The sequence below is a fragment of the Rhipicephalus microplus genome, chromosome 1 (assembly GCF_043290135.1).
Source record: "Rhipicephalus microplus isolate Deutch F79 chromosome 1, USDA_Rmic, whole genome shotgun sequence".
Taxonomy (NCBI): Eukaryota; Metazoa; Arthropoda; class Arachnida; order Ixodida; family Ixodidae; genus Rhipicephalus; species Rhipicephalus microplus.
In genome coordinates this window covers 293,222,069-293,240,503 of record NC_134700.1, presented here as the reverse complement: position 1 = coordinate 293,240,503, position 18,435 = coordinate 293,222,069, and the positions used below count along the sequence as shown (strand labels likewise).

Here is an 18,435-nt window from a genome sequence, read left to right as displayed (position 1 = left end):
GACCACTTAAGCACACCTTAAAAATGCTAGTGTGAAATAGAGGAGCAGGCAAGCTCTTAAAGGGGCCCTGAAACATCCTCGGTTGTCATCGATGCATGCAACTGCAGCGCGTCACTGTGAGGCCGGGCTTGCAATGGCTGTGAACTCTTAGCCGCTATGTGGGCGCAATCGTGTTAATACCATATTACAACGCCACGACGTATATAGTTACGGAATGAGAGTGCGATGGGCGAGTGGATGTTATTGATCAGTTGCTCTTAGTTGGAACCAGTTAGGTGGTAGGGGCTCCATCGTGGTTCGAGCTCAACGTTAATTGTCCGGGGGTGACGTAGCGCAGGTGTACAAAAGCAAATCAATAATCAAACAAGAATAAAGAGTAATCTTCGCGCATGTCACAACATTAGATCCGAAGTGACGCATGAGGAAACTAGAAAAAAGAGGCAGGCGGAAGCGCTATATGGCGCAAAAAAAAAAAAGTGCGAAAGTGCTTGCAAATAGCATAGCAAATAGTGCAGATATCAGGTATTCACGATGGGCACAAATTTCGTAAGAGAGGGCAGCACCCAGGCTAGAGTAAACAAAAAAATGATAGACGTTAGCGTTATGTAATGTGGGAAGGATGTTGGAACAAAACCACAGCCTATGCGCAGTGACTATATGGGGAGGGTCACACCACCGGGCTTCTCACAAGAAGGTTTCATGCTTTCATCTTCTATTATTTTTCAAATTAACTTTAGAGAACACAACGATTAACAGCAGCCACTACTAAATGACAATGAATCACGTCGAACTTGGAGAGAATGAATCGTTCAGAGCTTGCGCAAAACTGAAACTCGGCAAATTGCTGAAGATACCGTTGTCTCAGGGCCCCTTTAATGACGGAAGGTCTCACCTCTCGCTATTACGCTTTTCTTTTTTAGCATCGTGCACATACTAATCAACGGGTTCGTTAAGAAAAAGAGGGCAACAGCCCTTCACGGACAGCTAGCGACAGAGCAAGCTTCGGAAAGCCGAATTCGAAGATGTTTCTACAGGGATGTCGCTGTGGCCTCAGTGTCCGTTCTGGATGAAGCACTTGGACTGGAGAAGTTCGGAGATGACGTCCTGCTCACTCAGCGCGCTCACGTCGCCCAACTCGAGCTCGTTGCAGGCGATCTTGCGCAGTATCCGGCGCATCACCTTGCCCGACCGGGTCTTGGGTAGCCGCTCGACGCAGTGGATGTACTCCGGATCCGCGAAGGCACCGATCTTGGAGCGCACTGCGTAATGCGGAAGATGTTCACTTGAATCGGCTTGGATTGACTAATCGTACTCTGTAAACTTCAATGACGTTAATTTCATTATTCTATGGTGGTTTTTATAGAAAGAAATCATGTCGAGATATCAATTTAAAAATTTAGGCCGAAGTCACCACGCTTGCCGTTCCGGATTTCGATGTGTATTTTTCGCACAATCATGACATTGGGTCAAAAAAAATTTTCTGAGGCATTTATATGTGAATGGTCTGGCCCCATCAGATGACAGTTCTTCATTTTTGTCCATTATGAACGACGTGTGCACCAGTGGATGCTTTTGAGATCTGTGTGACGTCACGGTGACTGTTGCTAAACTTTGAGGTGGCGTCCCGACCCACATTTTATTCTTGCGCGTTTTTTCGCTGACAAAGCGACTTCTCGTGGCAAGCGTGGTTATTTTGGTAGTGTTAAATATAGTAATTCACAAATATGAAAAACCATTTTTTTTCTCTTTAGTGCCTCTGCAATAAAATGTGTTCGCAGTGCATCCGAAGGCAACAGACGTGCAGGCTGACGAATACGGTGTTTCTTTAACAAATGATAACAGTAAAATGTAGTGAATACGACAGACAGCCGTCATCGTTCTGTACGTTTGTTGGCTTCACACAAGCTAAAGTCACATTTGTAAGGAAATACCAACGAGGCCGTACCCACATCTTGCTTTAATGAGATGCTGGAGGCCTTAGAATGACAAGCCATTATAGGTGTATAAGCAGCCACACGCAGTAATCATACGAAGACATATGAGGCACAAACGCCCACTGAAGAGGAAGTAAATGCACACACAGTTATTCACACAGCTGAAATAAAACGCACAGACCTAGTCGGTCAATCTAGAAGTGAGCTTCATTATGGCACTGAATCAGGCTAGCTGATTATTCGTGACCATAATTTTGTTATTTGAAAACACTGACACTACTAAATAAAACACACTAAAATTACAGTATGCTACCAGACGACAAGGAGGGTGGGTTTTCAGTTTTCTTAATTGCCATTTTCAAGTCTAAGGCACCTACTGCCATTTCAAACGTGCTTTTTTTTTCGCTCAGGACTACACGTCACTTGCGAAGTTAAAACATGCAGGAAGGAAGCTTTGTGCTAAGTTTTCACTCCAAAAACTATCGAGTGAATTGAGAGTAGTAAATTAGGTTAGATATGGGTGATTCTCAGTGCGAGAACACACAAGACTGAGTGCGCCTTAAGGGTCATTATTTCAGAGAAAGAAACCTGGCAAGAACCTCTTGGTCCTGACAGGACAAGCTGAAATGCCTTGTTATTGAAGATTCAAAATTCAGAAGTGGTTGTTGAGTTCCTAAGCACATACGATAAAACCAAGTTTACTGCGATTTGAGTAGACGTGGAAGGTCTGATCTTGAAGTGTGCTGAACATTGCATTGACCAGCTTGGCGCCGTTAACTTTCTGATCACCGCTGGGCTATCTGTTAGCATTTTTTTAGAGATTCAATTTTTATCTGCAGGCGACTCACGTACACGTTTCAAGGACGGCCTTTGTATTCAGAAGCAAGGTGTGTGTATCCGTTCCTGCCTTACACTCACACTTAGGGATGTAGTTTTAGCGTCACCAGAGAAAGGGATTTCCATTCACGTAAATAGCACTAACGCATTTAAGGATTTTAGATTTCTGGACTATTATTTGGCATTATTTGACGGGAGCGCTTTCCGGATTGCAGAAGTTCGGCAGTATTCCCGGAGATTATAATTCTATCGGCAATCACACAGGAAACAGCAGCTCACGTTATATAAAATCAGATGTTTAGACCGTCAACTAACATTTACTGACGAACACACGTCGTGAATATATGAGCTTCGTGCAAACAAACCATTGTTTCATTATAACTTAGCGCTTTCGAAACTCGTCAAGCAAAGCATAGTTAAGCTACACTTTTCACTAATTCACCTAAACAAACGCCCCACCGTGGTGGTCTAGTGGCTAAGGTAATCGGTTGCTGACCCGCAGGTCACGGGATCGAATCCCGGCTGTGGCGGCTGCATTTCCGATGGAGGCGGAAATTTTGTAGGCCCGTGTGCTCAGATTTAGGTGCACGTTAAAGAACCTCAGGCGGTTCTAAATTTCTGGAGCCATGCACTACGGCGTCTCTCATAATCATATGGTGGTTTTGGGGCGTTAAACCTTACATATCAATCAATCATGCGTCTAAAGAAGCATGCCCTCATGCCATGACCGAGACAAGCCCTTCGTTTAACAGAATCGGGGTTCGCCAAGCTTTTGTCAACCTCTGTAGTTGAAAGGTAAGTGAGCTCAGGTCTCAGTAGCCCTTCTCGCTACGGGTGCATTCCGTTGTTGTGTCAAGTCGAGTGTCGTTTCTATTTGTTTCATATTGCGAAGCTGGTGCTTGGACTCACGCGACTTCTAATACTCTTTTACCTGTCCATGAGAGATTTAGAGTTCATGACCCAAAATGTCATATGCCTCACGGCGTTTCGAAGTGAGATAATGGAGAGGTGACTACTACGGTAAACAAAGCCAACTATATATATATAGGCACCTCAGCACTTAATAACAATGATTTTGCGTTAGTCGCGCAAGAGCCACAAGGAACGAGATAGCATCAAGACTGCCTTAAGCGTATACTTCTGATCTGATGTTTCGACGCTTGTCATTCAGTAAGCAGACCGCTAGCCAATTAAGAGGTGCCCTTGGCATAGGCGCTTGTACTTTCAAAATTACGATATCATGTCACACGGCACATTCGACGAGTAAGCGAGGTGAAGCACAGTGTGTGACTGAACCCTTCCCTCTTGTTCTTGCTTGCGCGACCGACTTGACGTTGATTTCACAGTTATTGTCGTTTTATGGCGGTGGGCATAAAAATGCGAACCTGGAAAGATATATATATATATATATATATATATATATATATATATATATATATATATATATATATATATATATATATATATATATATATATATATATATATATATATATATATATATATATATATATATATATATACACGTCGGAAAAGTGGGTCGAATTTGTTCCGCTGCCGCATTTTTCACCTAAAAGAAGTTGTGAAACAAGGTGAGAAAACAAACGGCTAGCGCTTGCGTCAACCTCCTTGCCCGTGTTTCTATGCACTCTGATGACTGCGTGAGATTAGTAGAGCGACAGGCGTGCAGGCTAAGCTTACGAACGCTAAGAGACAGCTGCGTCAGACGCCATGTGCATGCTGTTGAACGGTTCTTTCTCTTTCTCTTGTGATTTGATATTAATGCTTTTGGGATCACAGCCACTACAGTTCGTGGTGCAAATGGCAGCTTATAGGTATTTAGAGGTGGCCTATGTTCATCGGGCACCTTTAATTAGTCTGTTCACCGTTCCGGCAAGCAGTTAATGGTGTCTTCTATAATCAGGTTATTCGATTCGACCTGACGTTACTCACCACTTTGCTTGAGCCGAGTCTTGAGGTCCTCAGAAAAGTTTTTTCCCTGCAGAGAAAAACAAATAAATGCTTTCGGGTCAATGAAACACAACTCTTTCGAAACAGAAAAGAGAAGAAGAGGAAGGGGAAATCATGCAGTGACTTTGCCCAAATATGTATGTCCGGCATGCATACATTGCACTAATACCCAAGAGACATCAGTGCTTATTCAGACAAACTATCTCGTATAACTTTACGACTTCAGGTATACATTCATGTGTTTCATCTGTCAGAAATGTTTCAGCACACTATTGCCGCTATGACAAGGCCGTCAGTTTCGTAAAAAGTTCAGCCTGTTTCACATGTAAGTGACTTAGTGACGGTAGTCGTGGCGATGAGCGGCAGCATGACGCGAGGACGCGAGTTCGTTTCACATGCGCCGCTTTTGCGCGATGTCCGCTGCTCTGATCGGAAATGTTTACCGTACAGCAGAGTCGGAGCGAGTTCTTTTCGGGGCGAGCACCCGCCCCGTTCCACCCTTGTTTTCCCGTGCTTCATACGTCACTGCTCCCTCATTGGTCAGACGCTTTTCCACGAGCGAATTTTTCCAACTCTGTCGATGTTCATCACAGCATCTATAGTAGACACTCTATAGAAACCTCTTCTGGGCTCACGCGGCAGCTGTCGCTCCGACCTTGGGGCAGAATCTCTGGCATGTAAAGCAGACTCAAAGGGGCCCTGCAACACTTTTTCAAGTATCCATGTAATGGATTCATCAAAGAAGCTTATTGCCTCGTGAATTCACCACCGCAAACATATTTAGAATTCGCCCTGCATATAGTTAACTCGAACCTACTATTTTCCTGCACAAGCGGAGTCACAAAAATCTGTCACACGCTGCAATTTCATGTTCTCTCGTCATGGAAGCCAAGTGCCGGAAGCATAGCAAGGAGGGACGGCACGGGTATAGAAAATACGGCATACACGCTTCGTGACCTTGAGCGCTTTTTGTCATATTTTTTTCTTCGAATACGCGACTTTTCAGTGCGATCACGCGCACAAGCGTGGACAAGTCGGGGCGATCCCTGTAACGACCGAGGCGCCATGCTGAAATCTGCCAATGGCGGATACAACGGCTATGACGAGTGATTTTTGAGCTGGCCCAGCCCCATGTACTGCTTTATTTGAAGAAGTAGAAGGCGTTACTTTAAAACATTATTATTATTATTATTATTATTATTATTATTATTATTATTATTATTATTATTTTCATCATCATTTCATGCCAAATCATCCAGCATTTTTCCGACCATCACAAACATGGCTATAAAATTTCCGCATGTTTCTTAAAGTGCGGAACTCGTCCGGGCCATTTATTTATATTTCCAAAAGTTTTCCTCCCTATTTATGAGAGTCGGTAGTTTAGCACCGACGGAGATTGAGGACGTCAAACGACAATTTTCCTAAAGATGCTTTTGGAATGCGCTCGATAAAACAGTATTTCCGGCAAGGTAACGAAATGATACAACCGTAAAAATAATGACATATATATATATATATATATATATATATATATATATATATATATATATATATATATATATATATATATATATATATATATATATATATATATATATATATATATATATATATATATATATATATATATTCTTCGAGTGCTTTTCCCACGAGCAATATTGAACAAAGTTGCCAAATTTGGAATTTTCTTCGTGAACACGGCAGGCTAAAGCGATACAAATAAAATATGTAATAAAGGCCTGTTTAACATGCAACAAATTAAAAATAACTTAGACGCTGAAGTTATAGCAGATAGTCTGAAAAAAATTGTGAATTGTGCAGCCATTCAAGAAAAGTGCCCGAAATGTTTACTAAAAATGTTTTTAGAGGTACAGGCCGCTCATCTTCAAGAGTTTAATGTCCGTACTGAGTATCCTTTAGCAAAATCAGAACCGTGACCTCTGAGATTAGTGCCAGCTGGGCGCCTTACAACACCACAGCCGGAGCTAAGCCCCGACGCTTTTGGCTTGTGCATTCCAGCGCGTTACACCGTGGCGTGCGTGCTTCATTCGATTCATTCTTCTTCGTGTGCTCGCTCCCCGTGCACACGCGCCTGGCTGATTGGCTGGTTGGCTGGGTGATATACCTAGCTAAATAAGTCAAGACACTATGACCAAGCTAATTAAGCCTTGTGATGCTAAGACCGAGATAATTATGACCATAATAATTAACACGACTCCAATAAGGAACGTATTAACACCGAACTAATTAGGATCTTCTCACGAAGGTCTTGCTCGCAAGGATTATGCAAATTACCTATGCGCTAATCATGGCTTCGTTAATTAACGTAATTAAATATTTTTGTATTAGCAAACACATTTCCAGCTAAGACACAGCTTTACATATCATACTTATAAGTTCCCGGGTAAATTTGCAATTTTAATTGAGAGACTGAGCTCTTCTGATGGCTCCAGCATTGTACAAGTAGTGCAAGCTGACCAAGTTATTTGTATTCGTAGAAGCTGCTACTTAAATGGGCCGTGCAGCACTTTTTGAGCATGGTCAGAAAACGCTGCCGATCGGTAGCAGAGGCTCCCGACAACACGCGAGCCAAATAATATAGTACAGAACGCGGCCTTGAATTCACAATAAATTTTCAAAGTCAGCTAAAAATTGTTTTTTTTTCTGTCTCGACAAATCACGTTATATGCCCAAAAATCACACGTCAACGACCCATCTATCAGTCATCGGCTGATTTGAACATGACGCGCTCGCTCGGTACAGAGACCGCCGCGGGAGGTCTCTACTTGTCCAGGCGTGCGCGCGCGGTCACACTGAAAAGGCCGCGCATTCGAAGAAAAAAAAAAGTGCTCAAGGTCACGAGGTGGGCGCGACGTTTTTTCTGTGGCCCTGCCATCCCTCGTTGCTTAGCTTCCAGCGCTTTCGTCGGGACGAGAGAAGAGATAATGCAATCGCAGCACGCGACAAACCTTTGTAACTCCACTCGGACTGGACGGATTCTTAAAACTTTTGCGTCGTTGAATTGGTCAGGCAATAAGCTCTTGCAGTGAATTCATTTCATCGTTACCTGAAAAAGTGTTTCAATGCGTTTTTAAAAGAAACGAGGGATACAGTTCACGAGAGATGCGGTGCGGGCTTATGACTAACTGGGGCCTTCACAAAATCCACGAGTTTGTACCTGAGTTAACCTGTCACTTTGATTCACGGGAGAGATGTTGGGTTTAAAGTATATCCTAGAAAACTAGTTCATTGGGGTGGCTTGTCGGGTAATTTATTACATTGTCGTGGTCTAAATACCAGCAGCACAAAAAAAAACGAAGCAGTGGAGACAAGAAAAAAAAAGGACAGAGAGTCCAAAACAGACGCGTGAAGCTGTATTTCGGCCTGCCTATTTCTGGTTGGTTGATGTCTCGTTCGGTACCGGTAGACGTGCCATGTAAATTCGCAAAATGTACACAAAAACGTTTTATTTGTGCTTTTTTTGTTTACCATGTAATCTGCATATATCCACATATATTTTTGTGCCAGATTTTTCTCTGTGTGTGGCCCCGCCACGGTGGTGTAGTGGCTAAGGTACTCGGCTGCTGACCCGCAGGTCACGGGTTCGAATCCAGGCTGCGGCGGCTGGCTTTCCGATGGTGGCGGAAATGTTGTAGGCCCGTGTGCTCCGATTAGGGTGCACGTTGAACAACCCCAGGTGGTCGAAATTTCCGGGGCCCTCCACTACGGCGTCTCTCATAATGATATGGTGGTTTTGGGACGTTAAACCCCACATAACAATCAATGAATATCAAATCTCTCTCTGTGTGTATGTTTGTGTGTGTTTAGTGTGCACGTGCGTGCAATTGCATGTGTGGAGCATCGACTGTGCATGTTGCCTTCAAGCCACTTCATGTTTGGTGCCCGTGTAACTGAACTGTGTTTTGGTTTTTTCTTATGTCTATAGAAAGCAAATGGTATGAGATTTTGTTGATTGTTATTGACGTTAGCTATCTGTAATATAATAAATTTTTATAAACGCATGAACGCAGTCGCGGATTCAATATTCCAGCTCGCATTCGAGACAGTTCAAGGTTCTCACTTGTTGCACTAGATATACGACAAAGCACTGTAAATTGCGAAACATATCATACCGCTACAACTCAGCTACATTACACCCCACATACAACACCGAATGAGGTTGTACATAAATTCTAAAGAAAACTTGAAACAACATAAAACGGCGAGGTAAGCTAATTCATGGGTACGATATGTGAGCATTTGTTTGTTACTGAAAAGGCCCAAATAACTTACAGGGGAATGTATAGTAATTAGATGGTGCTAAGTTTGGTTCGAAGCAGCAGAACCGGACAGATTGGTTGACCCTAACTGAACATAATTGACAGCTGCTCCTGCGTTTGCCAATATGCTAACTGGCATGTTCTGCACGGGAAGTTGTCAGTGGCAGCTTCAGAATAAATTGCCAATTAGCAGGAGAATGAGCGTTGTGGACTACCAGCGTGCGATAAGGCCTATCATAACTTCTTTCTCAAGCGATCTTGATTTGTGGGTCATCTAGACTGATTCATGGAGCAATACACAAGCTCAGCTTAACTTTAAGCAATCCACCGGTTTCAAGGAAGGTAGGCGTAGGTATGAGCCCAAGCGAAACAGTATTGATGGACATTCTCCGACGAACCATTGCTGGACATTATCCGACGAACCATTACATGAACCAATGACAGCGCCCCCGCTGTATTATTTGGTCTACAATAAGCACTGAACATTCACAATAAAACGAACTACACCAATTTTTGACTGCGAAAAAAATCACGCGAACACACGAGTGTTTGACTAACCAATCGACGCAAATCGGCCGCCTTCTGCTAACAACGACGCATCTGGTGCCCGTTTTTATACCAATGCGAAACTTTAATGAGAGCTTCATTATCAGAAGAAAAGTATTGAAAGAACCTGCTAACAATAAAGGTGTTCGTATACTGACGTTCTTGAGGACGACGTAGCAGTAGAGGCACTGTCCCTTGACCTTGTGGGGCCTGGGCACAGCTGCCGCCTCGGAGAGGTCGTGCACGCCAAGCAGTGCCGCCTCGACTTGCGCCGTGGAGATGAGGTGGCCCGACACATTCAGCATGTCGTCCACGCGACCCGTGATCCAGTAGTAGCCGTCTTCGTCTCGACGAGCACCTGCGACAAAGATGATGTTTTCCCTCTGGGTTTTTTTCTGTCTTTAACCACGAGGCTGTTAAAGCTCGTGGTAAAACGCCCGTTCGTCAGCAAAGGAAAAAAATATACTCTCCGTGCCATTGCCTAGCAACAACTAAACCACAAGAATAGAGATAAACAATGCACATTAAGTAGCAAAGGAAAGATGTGCATGTGGCGCGTACGAGCGATCTCTATTTCGCTTACCGAAGTTTACGGTACCGTGGAATAAAATGTCAGACGGCAAGTTGGGCCAGTTGGTTGGGATTCATCGTGAACTTGTTTACAGCGCAACACCAGAAACACAGACAAAGAAGGAATAGACGGCGCTTTTTGGCTGAAAAGACAGCGCCGTCTTTCATTATCTTTTTCTCCTTCCTTGTTTGCGTTTCTGGTGTTGCACTGCAAACAAGTTCACGATAGATAAAATGTCGCTTACTTTCAATATTATTGAAGTTCTGGCTAGGAGAGCTGTTGCACGTTTATGGTAGGAATCGTTCCCATACAATGGGGTGAATTTAGAAAGGAAAAAAAAAGATGTAGACAAAAGGAACGCATCTACCATTTTTATAGTTTGATAGCTTTCGCTCTTCGTGTCTACTTCGTTTTTTTCTCCTGTATTCGTGTGACGGTGTGCGGGACAATTCACACCGCAGACGCTTTACAACCACCTAAATTATCCCTTCAGTTCACTGCAACGCATTGTGCCTGCTTGGTCGAATAACAGAGCTCTGCAGCTGCGAAAACCACATTTTGTCAAATCCGCATATACTGAATTTGCAAAAAGGGGGTAATTAGTTAGATATGCCCCATTGTTTGATAAAAAGCTTTGAAACAATTTATCGTATTTGCAGTGCCAACATCAGCGAGCAAGTTGGCTTAACAGCACTATTTTTCATAACTTATTGAAGGCAGCTTCACAACAACACGTGGGTATCTTTTCATTTTTATTTTTGCGAAATAAATAACTGGTGGTGCGAGTGATATGCAGAGGCATATCATATGCAGAAAAAGACGGCATAGATGTGAACAGAATTTCTCCTGAACGAGAGCTTTTTACTTTGTGGTTGGCGGGCATTCAACTTCTACGAAAGCGAGCTTCATGAAGAGCATCGATATATGAAGTGTTCCGAAAGGTTTTGTTCAATGTAGCCACAGATTTTGCTTTGCACTGACATAGAAGCATTGCCGTGTTCGGGAATATCACGATGCTTATAAAAAATAATTTGATTTACTGCACTTCGATGCAGTCGACTTTGACTGCTACTTTCGTTAGGGTAAAACGTTGGGCTTTGCCGCAACAATTAAATGTAGAAGGAGAAGCAGGCTTTACTCGTTCTTAAAGGGTCTTTGAAACACTTTTTCAGTAACCATGCAATTTATTCACTGGAAAAGCGTATTACCTCACAAATTTAATGCCGCAAAAATTTTAAAAATCCGTCCAGTTCGAGTGGAGTTACGAAGATTTGTCACACGCTGCAATCACATTCTCTCGTTCCGACGAAAGCGCTGGAAGCTGAGCAGGGAGGGATGGCAGGGGCAAACAAAAAATGTCACTCACACCTCGTGACCTCGACCATTTTTTTAATTTTTTGTTTCTACGAATACGCAGATTTTTTAGTGCGATCGCGCGCGCACGTGTGGACAAGTGACGGCCCCTCACGGCGACCTCTTTTACAACCGAGCGCGCAATGTTCAAATCAGGCAATGGCTGATAGATGGGCTTGCTGGGCTTATTTTTCTAGTTTGTCGAGAGAAAACTACTTTTAGTGGACTTTGATAATCTATTGTGAATTCCAGGCCACGGGCTGCGCTATAATATTTGGCTCGCGCGTTGTCGGGAGCCTCTACTACCGATCGGCAGCGTTTTCTGGCCTAGCTGAGAAAGTGTTGCAGGGCCCCTTTAAGAATAAATTTTGAACATGCCATGAGTCAAGTTTGACAATAACTTTCTTCCTTTCGCTTCGTTTCTTTTCAAATATTTGTACCCTGCAGCACAGGGCATGATTTTTCGGATAAACTAGGTCATACTCCTTACCACAATAATATTTGTAAATTCTTACAGTAGGCATTGGCTCACCTGAAGAGAATGCCAGTTGTGCGAAAAGGGAGAAAGAGAGAGAGAGAGAGGCTTAGTTACAAAAAAGGGGGGCAGAGAGGCTTGCAACAATGATGATCTGTTTTGCACTTGTGCCAAAACAATGCGAGATAGCCACATGTTTCGGGTCACATATTTCGTCAAGTTTCATGGTCCCTTACGACCCATTTGACGTTGTTCATTTTGTTGCGCAATAATAGAGAGTTTTAGTACTGCGGAATGGTGCTACGTACGCATCACGCAAGCGTCTTGCGTTACGTGGCGTCGTTTGCCACTAATCGGCTTTTAGTACGCCGTAGTACCCGCGTACGTAACGAGCATGAAACGTGTTGCGTCATCTGGTAGATCAAAATAGAAGGACGTGTTGTTGACAGCCAATGTGAACCAATCCAAGTGTTATAGCCAGATTATGGCCATATTTTAAGCCACAGAGCCGGTCGGTGCTTGCCTTTGATGCCGCCATTTTGCGAAACGAAGTCTCGCGGTGTAGCGAACTTGTTCGAGAGCGGCGCGATCGCCTCATACGTACGCACGCACGCATCTCATGCGTGCGTACGTAGCGGCTGCGTACGTAACGCGATACGTGCGCGTTGCGGTCTGCGCACGCGCACTACGCAGAACGTGGCGTCCTTACGTACGCAACGCCGCCACGTATGCAGCGTACGCAGTACTAAAACTCTCTAATAACAACCACAGCTGCGTGAAGTGCGGTCGCTCCTAAGTGCAAATTGTTACGACATACCACTTCACTATTTGTAACGAGGTTTCGCACTTCGATTGCAGTCATAGGGCTCGTCTACGATGCATAGAGCCATAGCCGCCTTAGTGTCACGATATTATTAGGACTAATAAATAAATTCGGGTAGCGTATCCCTGAAATCGTCAGTACTTAACATTCTTTCTTGAAACAAGAATCTCGAACTCAACTGCAGTACACATGAAACGACATAATTCTGAGAATATTTGCCGCTGCAATATATATATATATATATATATATATATATATGGGAAAGAAGTGTATACCTAGGGGCTCGTTTTTACGTGTTTTGACACAATAATAATGAGATCTAACAGACAATGAAGCCACGGAATATATGGGGAAAGTTATTAGAGCCAATGTAATGTATATGAGAAGAAAGAAAAGTGGTTGAAAGGATAACTTGCCGTGAGCAGAAATAAACATATATATATATATATATATATATATATATATATATATATATATATATATATATATATATATATTCCGTGAGCGGTAACAACGTGGTTTATTTTATTTCGACGTTTCGGCCTAGAGTCTGGCCTTCATCAGGATGAAGGCCAGACTCTAGGCCGAAACGTCGAAATAAACCACGTTGTGACTGCTCACTGAGGATCTACTTGACTATATGCAACGCTACGGCCACTCAACCACCATGCCTGCATATATATATATATATATATATATATATATATATATATATATATATATATATATATATATATATATATGTGTGTGTGTGTGTGTGTGTGTGTGTGTGTGTGTGTGTGTGTGTGTGTTTGTGTGTGAAGTCGTTCACGTCTACGTTACTATGAAGCATGACTGGTTCTCACTCACCGTCGCCAGTGAAGTAGTATCCGGGGAACTTTGCGAAGTAGCTCTTCTGAAAGCGGTCGTGATCTTTGTACAGAGTCCGCATCATGCCAGGCCAAGGTTTCTTGACAACCTGTAATAAATCCATGATTCGATGTACTTGGACCAAGAAATTTACCCATCTAGTGCCGTGTGTATTTTGGGACTATTCTTCAATTTTATATAATGTACTGATGACTCACTGTATCACTGAAATCCAAGCATTGTGTATGCAGTATTGTTCGCTCTTCAATACGACGGGGTCTTTGGGTAGAAGCAAAAAAGCAGCGTTGGCCGTGAGTGAAAATTCGTGGTAGATACGATAAGTATTAGCAGCTGCAGGGTGTTTGCACGTTGGATTTCTTTGCAGCACACTTTAGCTCTCTACAGAGAAGCACGAATAGACGGTAGGCTAATGACTGGTAAGGCGCTACAGTGCGAGTGTGTGTTTATATGTGCGCGCTATCTCACAATCTTGCTTGCGTATATCACAATCGCGTTTACTCTTAAAGGCAACGCTTAGGAGCCTTCTAATAGTTCTATAGTATTTCCTCATGAAAGCATGATAAAAGTAAATTGTGTTTTCATATGTTTATCATTATAGTAATGCCAATGTTATGTGTTCGGATGTTTTATTTTTTATACCGTGTGCTTTCAAGTGATTCTCTAACGCAATAGCGTTAAAAAGCTCGTATCACAGAAATTCCAACGTCGGCGTTGTTCGTTGTGAGCAAAAAATTATCATATATGCGCGACTGAAAAAATGAAGAATGATGCAAATAAAATGAATAGATGACTAAAAAACCTTGGAGCAGAGTGGGAACCGAACCAGGGTGTTTTGGGCTGAATGGGTATAGACCCAGGTCGTTTGCGTTGCAAGCGGATGTTCGACCACAAGGTCATGCTTGTGCACGTGAATGCACTCAAAAGAACTTCCTCTGCTTTGAAAAGGAGTGAAAGTAGCTCTCATACTTCACAAACACACGTCTTCTGTATACATGCTACACAATGCAACATGAAATATTGCAGTAATAATGCGTGGTACAAGAGCCCGTTGACAACGGGCGCCACAGCATTACATTATCTTAGTAAATTCGTGGTTTAAAGCCGGTCAACCACTACAAACGGCACACACGCTACTGTGCCTATTCCCTTAAGGCCACGTAGGGGGTGCATAGACTCTTCGAAAATGCTTTATGCACTAAATGTTTGAAGTGCGCACTAGGAACAGGACATCGCTATTAACATTCAACTCCTAAAGGCGAAGCTTTAGGCTTCCCCTATTTTATTTATGTTTTGTAGCTGCCTGTTAAATGGTACATAGACCAGGACAAGCTTCGTTGGCATTTTGTGCATGGTCCACGACACAGTTGTATGTTGGACTACATTTACTTTGTCCTTAACAAAAGAAAAACACTTTTAGCCAAGCTTAAGATTGGTAGAAATGAGTGAAAGGTTTCTCGGAGATGCGTGCACACGCAGAACAAATGAAGATCAAGCGACGAAGTGTATTGGCACGCACCAGGTAGCCCTCTCCCGGACCCTTGATCTCATTGCCGTCCTGGTCGAGAATGGCTGGCGCCACGCCGAAGAACGGGAGTGTCTGCGCAAACAGGGAGGAAACTAAGTTATTGCCGCGATACGACGCTGTGTACGCTGAGACTGCAAGCTGTTGCTGCTCGTACTGCTGCAACACCTTTTAATATCGCAGTAACAAGTCTCCACTCTCGTTGATTGATACTGCCTATCACAAGAATTGTTTTCCCTTCTTATTTACTTACCTTTCGTCACTCGTGATACGATGTTATGCTTTATGATAACAGCGGAGGCGTTGCTTCAATTCGATGAGTGAAAAAAAAATTAGAAAATGGGGAGAAATCATTGCACAATAGAGCCCGTAATATCAAAAAGCCTAAATAGGACTTCAGTGTTAAAAAGATAACATTACGTGGCAGGCCAACATTCGCATAAATATGATGTTTGGATACTAGAGAGATATTTTGGAAACAATTTCTTAACTAGCAAGAACGCGAAAGTCGAGTTGTTAGTGGTGATACAGGGTGAAAATTGTAACGCATGCGCAAAAAAAAAAATAAAAAAAACTGACAGAGCGACGAAACGATGCACTTCGTTCCAACAGAATGCTTATTGAACGGGAGGGAAATATATACGTCCCGTGCGTGCTCGGGGACCCGGCTAGGCCACCGAAGCGCATCAAACAAAATGATAACTGAAGGGCGGGAGCACCTTGATAATTCAGAGTGACTAGTTGATACGTGCAAATCCACGCCACTGCGGTTTGCTTAGGAATGCAAACTCTTTCGCTCAGGTCAATAGAAACTGTGCTGGCAAAAAGCTCCCGCTTTCGTGATTTCGATTGCTTCTGGGATCTCACGGGTTGTCTTGTCATTACTAGTGCCAGATACGGTGCAGTTATCAAGCGAAGGTGCGCGACCGCAAGTCCTGCCATGCTGACTAAGATGACCAGCTGCGAGCTGTTAAGATGCTTAAAGCGCATCGTCCCATCGTCACTTGCTTCGTCCGTTTTCTCTTGTGCTCTACAAGTTTCCCTATGAACCTATCACCTTTTTTGTTTGTTGAAGTTTATTAGATTAACAAACTTCACTGATTTAGGTGATCGTAATAAAGTGAACGTTAGTGTTAGCATGCGATTGACGTTTCTTTGCGACAGGTGAAGCGAAATGAAGCTGATATATTTGATTTCAAGACTATGCTACAACGCGGGTTGTAGTAAGCCGAAACTGTGTCTGAAAAAAGCTTGTACAAGGAAAATTTCTAAGGTGGTAGTGCTCACTCACCGCAGCTCCCGGCTTCAGTGGTGTGCAGCCTGGCAGAGGAGTTATCATCTGTCCACCCTGTTTGACCGTGAGAAAGAAGACGAAAAAAGGTAACAGTAATGACGCAATAGATCAACAAGTAAAACATGAAGTTGTCTCGAGGGCTGCTCGTAAGAAGAGAATAAGGAAAAAAAAACATGGTTGATCCCTCCGTCGTAGGAATTGGTACAACACGAAAGGGAAACGTGTTGCACCATTCTCCCAATGTGCATCATTCTCCCAGTGAAATTAACTTCCTAGATACGACAATCTATCGAAGCAGGAAAACTAAAGACGACGCTTTACAGAAACCCGACAGACAGCCAAAAGGACCTTGATTATATTAGTCACCAACCGCGACACTGCAAACAAGGGATTCTTGTCGGACAAGCGAGGCGTATAAGAATCTGTAGCAACGAAGGCGAGTACGACCACCACTTAAGTAACCTAAAAGAAACATTAATTGAAAGAAATTACCCACAAGGCGCACTAAACAAAGTCTATAACAAAGCATGTAAACTAAATATGAAAACAACTCTAGCTAATAAAACGTAGCATAACCTAACCAGCTGCCAGCATTTAAAACGATTTGCTCATATGCGCTCCCGAACGTAAATAGTATCCTTCGTAAGTATTATCGAACCCTGGGGAGCAACGAGCACTTTAGAAAAAAGCGTTTCCTAAAGTAGCAAAGGTTGTGCATCGCCCCAATATGAATCTTAAGTGCATGTTAGTGCATGCAGGCCCACAGGGGCGTCTGCGTAAGTAAGCAGGCGTTTGGTGTGTAGTGACACCAAGGACCCGAGCTAACGGGGGGGGGGGGGGGGTTATCACCAGAGAAGGATTGGCCACACTTGGGCGGTATCTGGCCACTACCTACCACATGCATACGTCAATTAACTCCCGGCCCTCAGTCCTCAGCAGCTGCGAAGCAACTGACTACGGCGGCGGTCAGATCTGCAACGCAGCAGAGGGTGCTAAGAATCTCTAGATACGGACAGACCACCATTGGAACCTGAACTTGGCAACGTTTAATGCTAGAACCTCATCTAGTGAGGCAGTACTATTCGAGGAGCTAGATGGTGTTAAATGGGATATAATAGGGCTCAGTGAGGTTAGGAGTACAGATGAGGCCTATACGGTGCTACAGAATGGGCACGTCCTTTGCTATCGGAGCTTGGCTGACAGAAGATAACTGGGAGTGGGGTTCCTAATTCACAGAAACATAGATGGCAACATAGAGGCAACATAGCTGGCAACATTATAGCAATAATGAAAGGGTGGTAGGTATCGTAATTAAACTGAATAAGAGATACAAGATGAAGGTGGTACAGGCTTATGCGCCTACATCCAGCCACGATGACGCATCAGTTGAAAGCTTCTATGAAGACGTGGAATCGGCAATGAGTAAGCTAAAAACACAGTATACTATACTGATGGGAGACTTTATTGCAAAGGTAGGAAAAAGGCAGGCTGGAGACCAGGCAGTAGGAGATTATGGCATCGGTACTAGAAATGCCAGAGGAGAGCTACAACTAGAATTTGCAGAACGCAATAATTTACGGATTTTGAATACCTTCTACCGAAAACGAGGAAACCGTAAGTGGACATGGAGGAGCCCTAATGGCGAAAATAAGAACGAAATAGACTTCATCATGAGTGCACACCTTGGCATCGTGCAGGATGTGGAAGGGGTTGGCGGGGTACGATGCAGTGACCATAGAACGGTACGGTCTCGAATTCGCCAAGACTTGAAGAAGGAATGACAGAAACTGATGCGCAAAAAGCCAATCAATGAGCTAGCACTGAGAGGGAGAGTACAGGAATTTAGAGTCTCACTTCAGAACAGGTACTCGGCTCATTGAGGAAACCAACCTTAGCGTGGATACAATGAATGATAATCTGACGAGTATCATAACGGAGTATGCAGCGGAAGTTCGAG

At 43.4% G+C, this 18,435-nt stretch overlaps 1 protein-coding gene across 1 annotated transcript in view; it reads right to left on the bottom strand.

Moving 5' to 3' along the window:
- Window positions 1–841: 841 nt before the first annotated feature.
- The window catches only part of LOC119159414 (acetyl-coenzyme A synthetase), a 79,825-nt gene continuing 62,231 nt past the window's right edge, over window positions 842–18,435 (bottom strand). Inside the window, exons 11-16 of the mRNA XM_037412162.2 lie at window positions 16,476–16,532; window positions 15,179–15,259; window positions 13,642–13,750; window positions 9,729–9,928; window positions 4,724–4,769; window positions 842–1,259 (exon numbers count right to left, since the gene is read on the bottom strand). Coding sequence (XP_037268059.2) covers window positions 1,051–1,259; window positions 4,724–4,769; window positions 9,729–9,928; window positions 13,642–13,750; window positions 15,179–15,259; window positions 16,476–16,532 — 702 coding nt within the window. The 3' untranslated portion in view covers window positions 842–1,050. The remainder of the gene's footprint in view (window positions 1,260–4,723; window positions 4,770–9,728; window positions 9,929–13,641; window positions 13,751–15,178; window positions 15,260–16,475; window positions 16,533–18,435) is intronic.